The sequence below is a fragment of the Myxocyprinus asiaticus genome, chromosome 15 (genome assembly GCF_019703515.2).
Source record: "Myxocyprinus asiaticus isolate MX2 ecotype Aquarium Trade chromosome 15, UBuf_Myxa_2, whole genome shotgun sequence".
NCBI lineage: Eukaryota > Metazoa > Chordata > Actinopteri > Cypriniformes > Catostomidae > Myxocyprinus > Myxocyprinus asiaticus.
The window spans coordinates 35,659,412-35,674,818 of NC_059358.1; the positions used below are offsets into that span (position 1 = coordinate 35,659,412).

The 15,407-nt window shown below is 41.8% G+C and overlaps 2 protein-coding genes across 7 annotated transcripts in view; one reads left to right on the forward strand and one right to left on the reverse strand.

The window, feature by feature from the left end:
- The window catches only part of LOC127452718 (C-C chemokine receptor type 4-like), a 218,248-nt gene that overhangs the window by 135,596 nt on the left and 67,245 nt on the right, over positions 1 to 15,407 (forward strand). The window lies entirely within an intron of this gene.
- The window catches only part of LOC127452713 (triple functional domain protein-like), a 226,143-nt gene that overhangs the window by 96,828 nt on the left and 113,908 nt on the right, over positions 1 to 15,407 (reverse strand). For all 6 annotated transcript variants that reach the window (XM_051718338.1, XM_051718337.1, XM_051718336.1 and 3 more), the window contains one exon: positions 8,093 to 8,284. In XM_051718338.1, coding sequence (XP_051574298.1) covers positions 8,093 to 8,284 — 192 coding nt within the window. The remainder of the gene's footprint in view (positions 1 to 8,092; positions 8,285 to 15,407) is intronic.

Genomic DNA, 15,407 nt, shown 5'->3' on the forward strand with positions numbered 1-15,407 from the left:
TCATTTTCAATTTTGTTTAAGGTGATTATCTATAGATAGATGGATAGATGGATAGATAGATAGATAGATAGATAGATAGATATTCAATAACTGTCCAATATGTGAAAAGATATTATTTGGGGTAAAAAGCCCCCCGTTGCAGGGGCTATAAGCCCCTATTAAACACACTGCTTTTCATAAGTGGGGCGAATAGATCTGATATGAAGAATGTTCAAAGTGGGCTCACATTGACTGATCCAATCACAATGGAGATTAATTTGTTTATAGAATACTTAAGATGTAATGAAATGTCAAATGTGGTCAAAATGAACAAGAAATTATACACCCTTTTCTGCAGTGGTTATTTTGAATAAGTATAATCTTAATTTGTTCGATGAACCATTCTTGAAAGGAGGGAGCGCCAATTGAATTTCATCCTCTAAAAATGATCTGTCTGCCAATAATTACACTAGTTTAGACCCAGCTTTTTGTATATTTGTCACGCACTTTAATAACCACCCCATCACCCAATATACATAGTCTGGGACAGTATGAAATTTGAGTATCTAAAACCTCACAGATAAAATTCAGGACTCTTACCCAGAATTCTTGAATCTTAGTGCAAAACCACAAAGCACTGTTTATGTCTCCATCCCCCAACTAACATCGCCAGCAGGTAGGTGTGTCTTTTAAACCAAGCCTAAACAATCTAGAGGGAATCCAGTAGAAATGATGCAAAACCTTAAACTGAATAAGGCATACCCTTGCATCCCTAGACATTGTTTTAATTTTTTTTTTATTCTTTCCTACTCCCCATCCTCCAATACCAAGTTCAAATCTCTTTCCCATAACCTTATAAGAGCTGTTTAGGCCATGTTACTAAGAATCTGAATCAACGATGAATAATACACTGATGCGTCATGCCCCTTTCCAAAGGCTGTTTTAGGGTGGCTGTGTACTACCCCCAAAAATAGTACAAAGTAGATGGCGCATCTGTAAATACCTAAAAATTGAGACCTAGAAATGCCAAATTGCTGTGTTGTATTTTCAAATGATCTCAAGGCTCCATTTTCATAAAGGTCACAAAGTGTAGCAACACCCCTCTCCATCCATTCTTTCCAGAAAAAGGGGGACTTGTTAATACACAATTTGGGGTTCAGCCATATGCTTGAGGAAACATTTAGGTGAGTATCAAAATTAAACATACGGGAAACCTTTGTCCATACTGAATGTAAGTGTGAAATAATGGGATGCATTTTTACTTCTCTAGGCAATTTGATAGAAAGCTTGTTCAATGTAGTACCAGGGAGGGGCTCTCTCAGGTGGAAGAGACCAATGGGCCAGGTGTCTGAGACTAAAAACATAGTAATAAAACTAAATTTTGAGGAGGCCTAAACTTCCTTTGTCAATTGGTCTGTTACTTACTGAAATGCAGCCGAGGTCATTTACCATTTCAAATGGTCAAATTGTTTAAAATAAGAAAGAGGAACTTTTAGAGGGAGAGACTGTAGTAGATAATTAAATATGGGGGTACAATTAATTTTTATAACATTGACCTTCCCTGCCATAGACAAATGTAGTGAAGCCCACCTACCCACATCGCACGAGAACCTTTTCATTAATGAGTCAAAATGAACTCTAACTAAATTTCTCAAATTTGCTTGAAATAAAATGCCTAAATACCTAATGCCTTGCTTGGGCCATTGAAAGGCGCAAGGTTGGAAAGCCATGGCGGGGAAAAATGCTGTCAGACAAGAGCTTCCGATTTAGACCAATTCACCCTGTATCCTGAAAATTTGGAGGAAGAATGAATAATTTTATGGAGGCTAGGCAGATCTACTAGGGTCGGAGACAAATAATAATATATCATCTGCGTAAAGTAGAAGTTTATGCACCACACCTCCTGCTACAATGCCAGGTAAATCATCATCTTTTCTTATTGTGGCTGCTAATGGTTCCAGGGCAAGACAGAACAATAAAGGGGAGAGAGGACAGCCTTGCCGGGTTCCCCTACCAAGAGAAAAAAATATCTGAAATTAATCCATTAGTTTGCACTGCCGCTAATGGTTGTTTATAAAGTATTTATGGGTTCCCAAACCCGTAAATTTCCAATATATTTTTTCTTTTTTTTCCCCTTTTTCTCCCAATTTGGAATGCCCAATTCCCAATGTGCTTTTAAGTCCTCGTGGTCATGTAGTAATTCGCCTCAGTCCAGGTGGCGGAGGACAAATCCCAGCTGCCTCCGTGTCTGAGACCGTCCACCTGTGCATCTTATCACGTGGCTTGTTGAGCGCATTGCCATGGAGACATAGTGCGTTTGGAGGCTTCACGCCATCCACCGCGGCATCCACACTCAACTCACCACACGCCCCACCAAGAACGAACCACATTATAGCGACCACGAGGAGGTTACCCCCATGTGACCCTACCCTCCCTAGCAACCGGGCTTTTTGGTTGCTTAAGAGACCTGGCTGGAGTCACTCAGCATGCCCTGGGATTCAAACTAGCGAACTCCAGAGGTGGTAGCCAGCGTCTTTTACCACTGAGCTACCCAGGCCCCCAATTTCCAAAATCTTAAAAAGATAGTCCCATTCCATCCTATCAAATGCCATCTCAGCTTCAAGTGAGATGGCAGCAATCATACTGACCACATAATATTTATAAAATGTCTAATATTATCAGAAGTACTATGACCACGAATAAACCTCACTTCATCTATATGTATTATAAATGTAATTACTTAATCGATTAGCCAGAATTTTTGATTTTTAACTGGATCAGGGAAATTGGACGATAACTTTTACACTTATTAGTAATGAGACTGATCAGGGCTTGCGTCATTGTTGGCAGTAGTACACCTTTTTTATTGACTCTTAATAATTCTGTGGCAAAACCATCTGGCCCCAGTGCCTTACCTGTTGGCAAGGCTTTAATTACCTCAACAAGCTCCTCCAAATTAATATCTGAGTCATGAAAGTATTTTTGATCACTCATCAATTTAGGGAGTTCTAACGGCTTTACGAAGTTGCTAATATACTTATCGGTAGACATAGACGTAGAGCTATAAAGATCTAAATAGAATTCTTTAAAGGCGTTATTAATATCTGTGGCAGAAGTAAATATACTGTTTCCCTGCTTGTCCACAGACTCAAAGTGTATCTGTCTTGCCCTGAATAACCAAAACTCTATCTTCTGTTACAAAATACTACCTATACTTTATCTGAGGCAACTCTCTAAGACCATTGGATGACATTTGGCACTTCAGCTCTGTTTCAGCACTTTTAATACTCTTTTCTAATTCTATGAATTCCTGTGCTTTGATCTTTTTAATGAATGAGGCATATTATATGATATGCCCCCTAAGAACTTCCTTAAGTGCCTCCCATGCCAAGCCCACAGAGTACACTGATAACCAATTGGTTTCTACATAAACACTGACTTCTGTCTTTAACATTGGTTGAAATGCTGGGTCCTGTAGAAGGGATGTATTAAAGTGCCATCTATATGATTTTCTTTTCTCTATATGCAGCAACATCTCTAAACACACCAAAGCATGATCTGAAACTAAAATGTTCCCAATTGACCAGTCAGTGGCAGATGGAATAAGTGACTTAGATATATATATATATATATATATATAAAAATCTGTTCTAGAGTAAATCTTATGAACTGATGAAAAAAGGTGTAGTCTCTCCCAGATGGATTCAGGAGTCTCTAAATGCTTGTAAGACCAATATTTTTACACATCCTCTATAGTGTCAATGTTGCTCTAAAGGTTCTACACACCACTGCATCACTATGATCAAGGATTGGATCCATTAAAAGATTGAAGTCTCCACCCAAAACCATATCATGAAGGATCCCAGCTGCTTGTAACTTTCCCTCAAGATGTTGGGTGCATAAATATTAGCCAAAAAAGATTTTGCCCCTGTATTTCAGCCAATACAATAATTACTTTTCCTAAATTATCTCTGATCTGTTTGAGACATTTAAATTGTAAATGCTTACTTATCAATGTGATGACTCCTCTGCTCTTCCTCAAACCAGCACTACAAAACACATGCCCACCCCACGCCCTGCCAAGTTTTTCAGCTTCTTGTGGAGAAAGGTGTGATTCTTGAAGGAACGCTATATCAAATTTTTTACTCTTAAGGAAAGACACCACCTTCCTTCTTTTTATAGGATGCCCCAGCCCATTAATATTCCACGTGGAGAGAAACATTTTACCTATATTAAAGTGTGACATATTGACATGCAAAAAAAATTGTGTACCCAAGGTTAAATTATATGGACAACTATGCAACATTGATGTAACCACAAAATCCCCAACAACCCACAGAACAGAAAAATAATGCACTTCAACATCACGCATAACAGCCCCAACTGGTGTCCATTGCTAGGAAATCCGACGGTCCATGAACGCTCATGAGATCTTCTGTGACACTGTTACCAGATTGCTCAAGTCCGGTGATTTTTACATACAGTATATTTATATATATATTGTTTTGTTTTTTATTTATTTTTATTTCCCCTTAACATAAACCATGCCATTAAACTGTACATAAATGTGTTCAATAAAATAATAAAAAAATATAAAGGGGTTTTCCATATCTTCTAGTTTTCCCACACCCATTCCACATCAGCCTTGGAAGCAGGTGGGTTACCCTGTAGCTCTCTTTCAGCCGACTTCAGAAACTCGACACGTTTTTCAACATCATCCATTCTTGTGATCAGGGTGGAAAGTTTCGTCTCCACAGATGTGATCGCGTGACATATTTCTGCGAGGACCTCCATGTCGAACAAAATTTTTGTTAGTGCTGAATACATTTTTGAGATATCCCAACCTACATCACGAAGCTCACTGTCATTATCAACTGGACCTCTGCCATCTTGATCCTGCGAGGCATCCGACGTGTGAGAACGTAAGTGCTTTTTAATGTCCCCACAGTCTGACGATTTAAACATTTTCTACATCCTGCAACTATTACAGTTCTCACCAGTTAATATTGCTTAAAAGGATAACTGAAGCAAAGTTTAAGCAGAGCTTGCCTCTAAGCGATAGGGATGGGTGGATCGATACTAAAGTATCGATACTTCCGATACTGATGTGGTATCAAGAATATTGATCCTCACATAAAAATATCAATTCTGAAGTTTTTTTTAACTAGTGATCTTATAATTTAGATAACATGAATACTAATGCATCTCATAAGCTTCGAAGTGGAAAAAAAGAATTATATTAGCGAACTGTTGCATGGCACTGGAACTATTTTTTCTTCCGCTCATCTTGACACGCAGAAATGCTAAAATACACCAGCAGACAGCGCTCACCCTTTCAGTCATAGTGCTCGTTCAAAGAGGGAGCAGTGTTTTCCTGAGGTAATGACAGAAAAACAGCATCTGGACTTATTCACACGAAGTAATGACAAACCTAGACATGACATGTATTATAATGGGCTTGTGTGACCATTTATACAGGCTTATTTAAATTCAGAGGTGTTAAAACATTGATAATGATCTTTAATCCTCGTTAATAAATGATACCCTTATGAAAACCATCCATGGATTTACTGTAGTAATATTGTATTAACCATGACTAGTAACCATGACTATAGTAACCATGTTTTTTTGTTTGTTTGTTTTTTGGCAGTAACCAAGGTTTTGATACAGTTAACCATGGTTTTGCTACAGCATTACTGTAGTATCCATATTGTAACTTGGTTTTAGTAATAGTAGCCATATAATCTATGGTTAATTTTGTATGTTGCTTATACTTACTAATTTTTAAAAGGTAAACAAAGAAGCCTAATAATTTTCTGCTTAGGTCTATAAATATATATAAAAATGTAAGTTCCTAATTTTATCAAAAAAATGTGTACAAATTTTATTTATTAGAGGTATCAGTATTGGTATCGATATCGGCGATACTGGCCTAAAAGTACTTGGTATCGGATCGAAAAGAAAATAAGTGGTATCGCCCATCCCTACTAAGCGATCAACCCTCGCATAGCTTCACGTAGTCTCAGCATCAGATGGCATGCCCACAGTCTATGTACTAACCATCTGACGCTTGTAGCACACAAAATTTTAAACACTTTCTCAGTCCAGTCAGACCAAATCTGATTGGCTGGCTTCTACAGGATTTCCGAGAGCCTAGTTTGTGCTGGTCCAGGTGGTAGCACGTGTCAAGTTCACAAGGTTCAGTGTTGATACAATAAGCACTTTGAGGACTAAATAATCACATAATTTTGGCAGGTAAGTGACATCAACTCTTTTAAAGTTATTCAGCATTTGGTTTCAGGCACGTATCAGAAAGTAAAGCGGATATCCATGAGTAGAGCTGCATATTCTGCTATGTTTACTTAGTTATGTCTGTGAAATACTCTGCGATGAGGTTTTCTGTGCTGTACTTGCACTCGCTACAAATTTTCCTCTATTTTCCCATATGTTTTCTGTGCAATCACTCACGGAGTCTCGCGCACAATTATATAAATTATTTATTTTCTCATGCTTTTATTATGGTATGAGACGTCTCCGATAACCCCGCCCCTAAACACCACGTAATGACAAACCCGACTGTGATTGGTCGCTTTACATGTCAGTTAGATGGCTTTTTATGCCTAAGTGGGTGGTTCTTTGCCAGTGTTAGCTGTGATAGACCCCAGACCTTTGCTGTTTAACTCAAAGGTCTGGCTACGCGAGACTAAGCATCACGTGAATCCGCTCCATCAATATTCAATAAAAATAAATGTATTTCTCAAATACTTGATACACTTTGTGATCAGACAAAAAGCAAATTTTCCTTAAGGTGTGCCTTTAGCCCCGTTGTACCATATATCTGTGAAAAAATCAGGACTTTTTACTTCTGAATGGACAGAAATTCCTGTAACAAAGTCTATACACATTTTCCTTTATTATTTCCTGATTCAATGGGTGATTATACATGTTATGTATTAAAATGGATAAAAACTGTCACTCTAGCTCTAAACAATGTTTATCCAAATGTCTCAGTTGATATAACTGCCTTAGATTTTTGCAAAATAGCTTTGGGCCGCCCACCACTGAGTGTATTTGAACAGTGTCTTATTTAAAAAAAAATAAAATAAAATAAAAAATAAATAAATTACAATCTGAACAAATACAAATTATAATTTTTTTGTGTCCTAATAAAATCAAAATAAAAGAATAAACAGACAGAGTATCAGCCTAATAATGTCTCCTCCCCAGCATTCAGCACTACAATGAGACAGTCTAGTAAGTGCGCATGGCGAACCATATGCCTAGAACCATGCAATATTTTACTTTGCTTAGAAAACCCATATACTTCAGAAAACGAGAAATATGTCCTTACTGATTCATGTAACTGACCTTTTATTAATTTTATTTCTTTCTTTTTTGGTGCTTTTTATCTTCTAATTTGTTGTACTATCTAAACTACTTGCATTTTTTTTCTACATATTTTCTACACATTTTCTACATCATTGCTGAAAATGCAAATAAAAACTTGAAGAGAGAGATAAAAAAGTAAGCTGCATCATAAAGGTTTTCCGCACTTTTTTTTAAATAATTTGGGACATGTGCAAAGGATTGTGGATGATTGAAGGCCATGAAGGATACACCTGATGCATCCTCCAAAATATGGCAAACGAAGGCTGCGAAACGAGGCTGCCTTCCAAGTGTCCTCACAATTGAGATGGCCTTTGACGATGCTTGATGTCGTGGCAGCCGAGATATCCAGCTTAACGAGGCGGCAGCCTTCCGATTGAGAAGCACCTAATGTACAGTATGTGAGATCCCAACTTAGGGGACGTTCAATTAATTAGGGGGCGTTTTTGGGAGACTACCTGTCAATGGAAGATGGAAGTGGGTGTGGGAGGAGTGTTTGGAAACAATCAATATTTTTGCAACGGTGCTGCTTGCGGTACAGAAATCATACACTTTGACTTTAAAGTGGAAGGATGTTTACAAATGGAATTATTCTTTAAAGAAAATGTAATAGTGCTTTATGTTGTGTTTGTGTACAAATGTGAGAGTACAGCATATACATTAATTTAGTGTGTGTGTGTGTTTATCACTGTATCTGTAAGTATGTGTCTGCAAGTATAGGCCTCACCTGGTCAGTTTTCTGGTGGAAGTTAGCAGACATTTCCAGCAGCGTGCTCCTCTCGTCCAGAGCGGCAGCGAATGCTTTCCACTCCTGCTCGAGCTGACCTGAGATCTGCTGGATCTGCTGTGTGGCATAATGACCCGCCTCCAGCAGCCTGTTCCCCACGGACATGATCCGAGTGATGTTCACGTACACATTCTGCAAGAGACCGAAACAAAGACTGTGAGCCCTGTACATACTGCATAATATCCTAGATGGACTGTTACCAACACAAATTGCAAGTAAATTGCTCATAACAATGAAGTGTGTAATTTTTTCAATGTTAAAATGTTTTTCTCATGTCTCCTGTCCCAGTTTAATATGCAACAAAAACTATAAGCAAGCCATTTGTTGGTTGATTTCCCTGAAAAGTGTAAACACTGTGGTTCTATGCCACTATCAAAACATTACCCTGATTGTTTGAGCATCCTGACCAGCCCAACATGGCAATGTTTGCTCAACCAATGCCACAAGTTTGGGGCAGGACTATTTGTTGGTCCGGACAATAGCAAACAAGGAGTATGGGAAATCTGTCTGAAAATAATTATTATTTTTGGAATTCTGTTTGGCGACGCAAGTAGATCAGAAATTACACACTTCAGCTTTAAGATGTAGAGATTTATTTAAATAATGCATGCGTATGCGGTATAAGTGCTGCTAAAAACAACCAGTTTTAAGGCTGTATTGGTAAAAAGGTTTTAAAAATGTTTTAAAATCGTTTTATTCTTTTATCCTATTTCATATTCTCTATTAAAACATACATTATGTGAATTATGTGTTCTGTGCACTAAAGATCAAAAAGACTACATGGCAGCTCTGAAATAAAATATATCAAACCCTATTTACTTTCTTAATACATGTACCTGGTCTTTTTAAACACAATTCATCAGTGTAAGTTATATAAAAAAAAATACATATACAAAAATGCAAATAAAATCACAATCATTAAAATGCATTCACTTTGTCTGCTCCTGAAATGACAGTTCTTTTTTGGTGATGCAACCAAGACCATGTGGGTGGGGAAAAACATTAACCAATAATATTGTAGCCATCTTTTCACTAACCATCAACTCCAAATAAAAAAATCAAGTCCCAACGTACTGTACATTATTTCCCAAAGAATGTTCTGTTTCACTGTAAATAAGACTAAAATATAAATTATTATTCATATTATTTTGGTATAATTATTTAATAATTTGTTCCCCAATCAGTCGTACTTCTGTTCCTTATATGACCATGATCAATACAGACAACGTTAAATCTGATGCTAGATCAGCTCTTCCACACTCACATACCTCATGAATAAAGTTTGTTCTCTCTGAAGTAATGGGACTGGCTGTAGTAAGTGTGTTCTTTGAGGAGAACTAAAGTCTTGTGCATGAGATTGCTGGCAGAACGCAGCACTCTGGTTGCATGCTGTTTCCTCACATGGGGGTAATTACACAGCCCAGAGGCATTCAAATGGGTACAGGATCTATACACAGAGAGCTGCTGGATGAAAACCTGATGGGAGTTTGGTGTCAGCCAGAGTGCAACAATATAATGAAGCAGCCGTGTATGTGCACGTGCAAATCTGGAGCTCAATCACACAGTCAAACATTATGCACAATATTAAACTCTGTAGTTTCAAATCTAATTCTAATTCATTCAGTGCATTTACATGCACAGTTATAACTGAGCTACAGTGGGGTTTTTTGAAGTCGAGCTACAGTCTTTATCGGTCTGACAATATGTGTATTTGCATATTTGCAGGGAGGATGTTAAATACAGTCGCACATCAACTCTGTCTTTCGGAGCATGTGCACAATGCCAAGGTCAATTGTGGTCTGATTAATGTGTATAGATGCAGAAATACAGGAATCAAACTTTTAAAGTGCATGTGAATGTATTGCATGCCTTATACAAAGAATGCACGAGGGATATCCATCTCACCCAATTTCAGTGATTTTTTTTTTTATAAGAAATACTTAAGACAACGTGAGTAGTGCTCACTTTTGCATAATTCATTGACACAATGATAGGGGGTTGTGGGTGGTAAACAGAGTGCTACTATGCAGTTGCTAAGGCACGTTGAATGTGTTTGGCATGTTGCAATGCAATTACTTGGGTGTTGCTAGGTGATTTCTTACTGGCCCATGTTAAAAGTGTATATAATAATCTGGTTGCTAGATATGGTTCTGGTCGCTCCTTCCTTGTAAGTCTATGAGATTTTTTTTTTTTACCTCTTTAATTGTCCACCAGGCCATATTCATATACCACTAATAATTATCGGTCTATTTTCATGAGTGAGCACAGCACAGTGCTATGATCATGCGCTGTCTTATCCAATTTTCATGAGAGCGCTAATTCTACGTAATGTTTGTGCCAGTGCAAGTGCCCGTGGGTGGCAGTGTTTGTGCTATTGTGGGTGTATGCACGCAAACTGTGGGTGTATTGTTTGTTAATGAAGTGGCGCAAAGCGCAATTTGCTATTTTCCTGAGAAATTGTCATTGTGCTAAGACATTTCAGCGCAAAGTCTAAACTCAGTTCCTGCATTTGCAGTTTGGAGATTGCACTAGGAGGTGGTAATAAAGTTCATGTCCAAACTCTGAAAATATTGTGGAACATCAAGTCCCTGAAAGTCATTGTTTTATGAAAAAAAGATTTGTGTTAAACTATCTATAAGTCCTTTATTTTTCAATTATTGTTATTATGTTCATGTTTACTTGTACTGATCTAATTTGTTTTGGTATTTTTCCACCTGTTGTCATAGAGTGATTTTTAAGGCACTGCAAAAGGGGCCGGTGAAAGAAGTTAGAGTGTGAAAATGTTTGGATTTGGTATGATTTTTTTTAACCTTCATTATTTAGATTATATTCTTGTGTTGTTTGAAGTGTAATTGGAATTTAGAAATAGAAAGCTTAGAAAAACATTTTTATGTTTCAATAAATGAATTAATTTTTTCAAAATCAAAACTGACTGGTAGAAGTGAAGTGCATGCCGATACAATCACTGTTAATACTAGCCATGATTTCTGTGTCAGTAGATGAAAATTATTAATAGCACTACCTATATGATATTCTATCAAATTTAAAGGAATATACATCACATTTGCTTATAAAAGCAGCGTATCACGTCATAGAAATATTTATTCTTCTTATTCATTGCATACAGTCCATCTACACAACCAAACCCACTTGCGCCTAAGACGTAGCACATGCTTGCACAAAAATACCAAAACTTTATGGCCATGCCCATTGACTTGGCACTTTAGACTTAAAGCATAGTGCAGCGCTTAGCACTAGTGCTCTTAAAATAGGGCCTGAAATATAAATATCAGTAAGTCCACATGTTATACATTAACATAAACACACCCAAAGCCAGGCAGAATTCTTTGGAATACGGAAGATGTGTGCACCCATTCAGTCTGTTTTCGATTCTACCAATAATTGCAATTTAAGGTGACCACTTTTAACTAATCCAGCCTGCATAAAAAGATAAGACACTCCAATGCCACTGCTGCCTAAATGCATTTGTTTAGATCACATGTAAAATTACATGCATTTCTAACAAATAATGTTGGCATACAAGTTAGGGTTTCTTACTCTGTATAGCACTCACCCTGAGCTCAGTTTCAGAGCTGTTAGCAGGAGATAGACATGCATCAGTGAATGCAAATTCATCACATCCCACCAATATGTATCAAAAGCCTTGTGGATTGCATCATGGAAACAATTAAGTGCTTCTCTAATTTTCATGTAAATCAAAAGCAGCTTCAAGTAACCACTGGCTAAACATATGCTAAATATAATGGGGTTCTACTGACATGCCAGTGGAAAGCAGGTGGTATATTTGCACAATTTACTTTCACATGGAGGGCACATCAGTTTGCACAATTTACATGATTTAAAGTTATTTAATGGGGGGGGGGGGGGACTCGCGTCTTCACGGAAGTCGCAGAGGCAGCCATTGCTCTGCTAAGGGAAGTGGGCGTCTGCATTCTCAACTCTCTCGATGACTGGCTGGCTCTAGCGATACAGCTAGATCAGCTCTCCCCGGTACAGAGCATCTCTTTTCTCGGGTTGGAGTTGTCTCTATGATGGCGCGCCTCACGAGCGAGCGCACGCAGTCTGTGCTGAACTGCCTGAAGTTGTTCAGGCAGAGCACGGCAGCCCCACTGAAGCATTTTCAGAGGCTCCTGGGGCATATGGCGTCCTTGACAGCAGTCACGCCTCTCGGATTGATGCATATCAGACCGCTTCAGTACTGTCATCAGACTCGAGTCGCGAGATGGGCATGGTGCCACGGCACACATTGCGTGGTCATCACGCCAATCTGCCGCTACTTGTTCAGCTCTTGGACGGGCCTTGCATTCCTGTGGGCAGGAGTTCCCTGAGTGCAAGTAACCCAGGCGCGTCGTGGTTACAACAGATGCCTCCGAGCGTGGCTAGGGCGCCATGTGTAATGGGCACGCATCTGTGGGCTCCTGGACAGGACAGCAACGCATTGGCATATCAACTGCCTCGAGTTGCTGGCAGTGTTGCTAGCCCTGCGGAGGCTTCGGCCGTTGATCCAGGGCAAGCACGTGTTGGTCTGGACGGACAACACGGCGATGGTAGCGTACATTAGCCGCCAAGGTGGCTTGCGCTTGTGTCGCATGTCGCAACTTGCCCGCCGCCTCCTCCTCTGGAGTCAGCAGTGACACAAGTCGTTGCGAGCCACTGACATCCCGGGCAACTGACGCGCTGTCGCGACAGGTCATGCTCAGGGGAGAGTGGAGACTCCACCCCCAGGTGGTCCAGCTGGTTTGGAGTCGATTCGGTCAAGTGCAGGTAGGCCTGTCCGCTTCCCAGGAATCCTCCCACTGCCCGCTCTGTTACACCCTGACCAAGGCTTCCCTCGGCACAGATGTGCTGGCACACAGCACAATATGCTTTCCCCCCAGTGAGCCTACTTGCACAGACCCTGTGCAATGTCAGGGAGGACGAGGAGCAGGTCATCCTAGTGGCACCCTACTGGCCCACCCAGACTTGGGTCTCGGACCTCACACTCCTCACGAGAGCCCCTCCCTGGCAAATTCCCCTGAGGAGGTTTCTCCTCTCTCAGGGACGGGGCACCATCTGGCACCCATGACCAGACCTCTGGAATGTTCATGTCTGGCCCTTGGATGGGACACGGAAGACCTAAGTGGCCTACCACCCACGGTGGTAGACATGATCACTCAGGCTAGGGCTCACTCTACGAGGCGCCTGTATGACTTACAGTGGCGTCTGCTCGCTAAGTGGTGTTCTTCCCGACGCGAAGACCCCCAGAGATGCGTAGTCGGGTCGGTGCTTTCCTTCCTGCAGGAGAGGTTGGTGGAGCAGCTGTCCCCCACACCTTGAGGGTGTACGTGGCTGCTATGGTGGCACACCACAATGCAGTTGACGGTAGGTCTCTTGGGAAGCAGGACCTGATCATCAGGTTCCTTAGAGGCATGAAGAGGCTGAGTCCTCCCAGACCACGCCTCATTCCCTCATGGGATCTCTCCGTGGTCCTGCGAGGAGCCCCATTTGAGCCCTGGAGTCAGTTGAGCTATAGGCAGTCTCTTGAAGACTGTCCTCCTGACTGAGCTCATGTCCATCAAGAGGGTAGGGGACCTGCAGGCGTTCTCTGTCAGCGTCACGTGCCTGGAATTCGGTCCGGAATACTCTCACGTGGTCCTGAGGCCCCGACCGAGCTATATGCCCAAGGTTCCCACGACCCTGTTTAGGGATCAGGTGCAAGCGGAGCTGCCCCAGGAGGAGGCAGACTCAGCCTTTTTGTTGTTGTGTCCGGTGCGTGCTTTGCGCATCTACTTGGATCGCACGGAGAGCTTTATATGCTCTGAGCAGCTCTTTGTCTGCTTCGGAGGACAGTGGAATGGGAGCGCTGTCTCCAAACATAGGATCGCCCACTGGGTCGTTGACGCCATCGCTTTGGCATACCACGCCCAGCACGTGCCGCCCTCCATGGGGCTTCGGGCACACTCCACCAGTGCCCCGACTAATGGTGCCTCTTTGGCAGACATCGGTAGAGCAGCGGGCTGGGCAACACCCAATACCTTCTCCGGGTTGAGCAAGTTCGTCCCGTGTGTTGTCAGGTACAAACAGGTAAGTCAGCGGGACAACTGGCCGAGTGTACCGCTTGTATATAGTACCTTTCCCCTCCTGGAGGGGAAGACGTGTGCTTTTTAACCCCCAGCAGTGTTCACGAGACCGTGGGCCCTGGATGTCCTTCCTTCTTAGCCCTGTGGCAGGCGGATTTGCGGAGAAATTTGATGCCGGCCCAGTACATGTGCTAATAGGCCCTGTACTGGGGTAGGTGCTCCACATGCGCTGGATGCCTGTATGTAACCCCGTGTGATGTACCTTCTGCAAGACGGTTTCCCCGTTAGTAAACTTGCGTCTTCCTTGGGCAGCCCCCTCTGCCACCGGTCACTGTGTTGTAGAGCTCCATCCCCTCTGGGTAGGACCTACCACGGGGACTTCTCCACATGCGACACTGCCGACAAGACTCAGTAAGTGTGACATAATTCCACACAATTGCCTCCCCTTCAGGCAGGATGTGGTCTCCATGGTGTCTTCCCCTTGGGAATGGACACCCCCCCCCCCCCCCCAACGCGGACACTTATGGCCCCCAGCTGAACGATTTCCATTCTTTTTTGGGGAGAAAAAAAAAGAAGAGAAGAGGCCACGGCTGGGGCGGCCTGTCTCCATTTTGGGCAGTTGACTTGTCCCTGAGGTGCGGGGGACTGTACGATGCTCATAGGAGCGTTGGGGGAGGTTACGTGACGGCCAAGTGCACTGGCTATGGGGCACGCAATGGCTTGCCTGTCTTGCACCGCCAGTCCACGTAACACAGTTCAGCTAGTTGTGGCGTTTTGTATAGGGACCCCTAGTGTCACTACATCGACACAACGTCGAGTGAGTGACAGATAGGGAACATCCTGGTTACATTCATAACCTCTGTTCCCTGATGGAGGGAACAAGACATTGTGTCCCTCCTGCCACAACACTGAACTACCCGCTGAAATGGCCGGGACCCTGTCTCGGCTCCTCAGCACAAAACCTGAATGAGTGGTTATGAGCTAGCTCCTTTTATACCCGTATGTCCGTGGGAGTGGCATGCAAATTCCACTCGCCAATTCCCATTGGCCTTTTCTCAAAGATCAGAGGTGTTTGGGGCTACCAAGGGCGACCTCCAGTGTCACTACATCGACATAACATCTTGTTCCCTCCAACAGGGAACGGAGGTTACGAAAGTAACCAGGATGTTACCTGA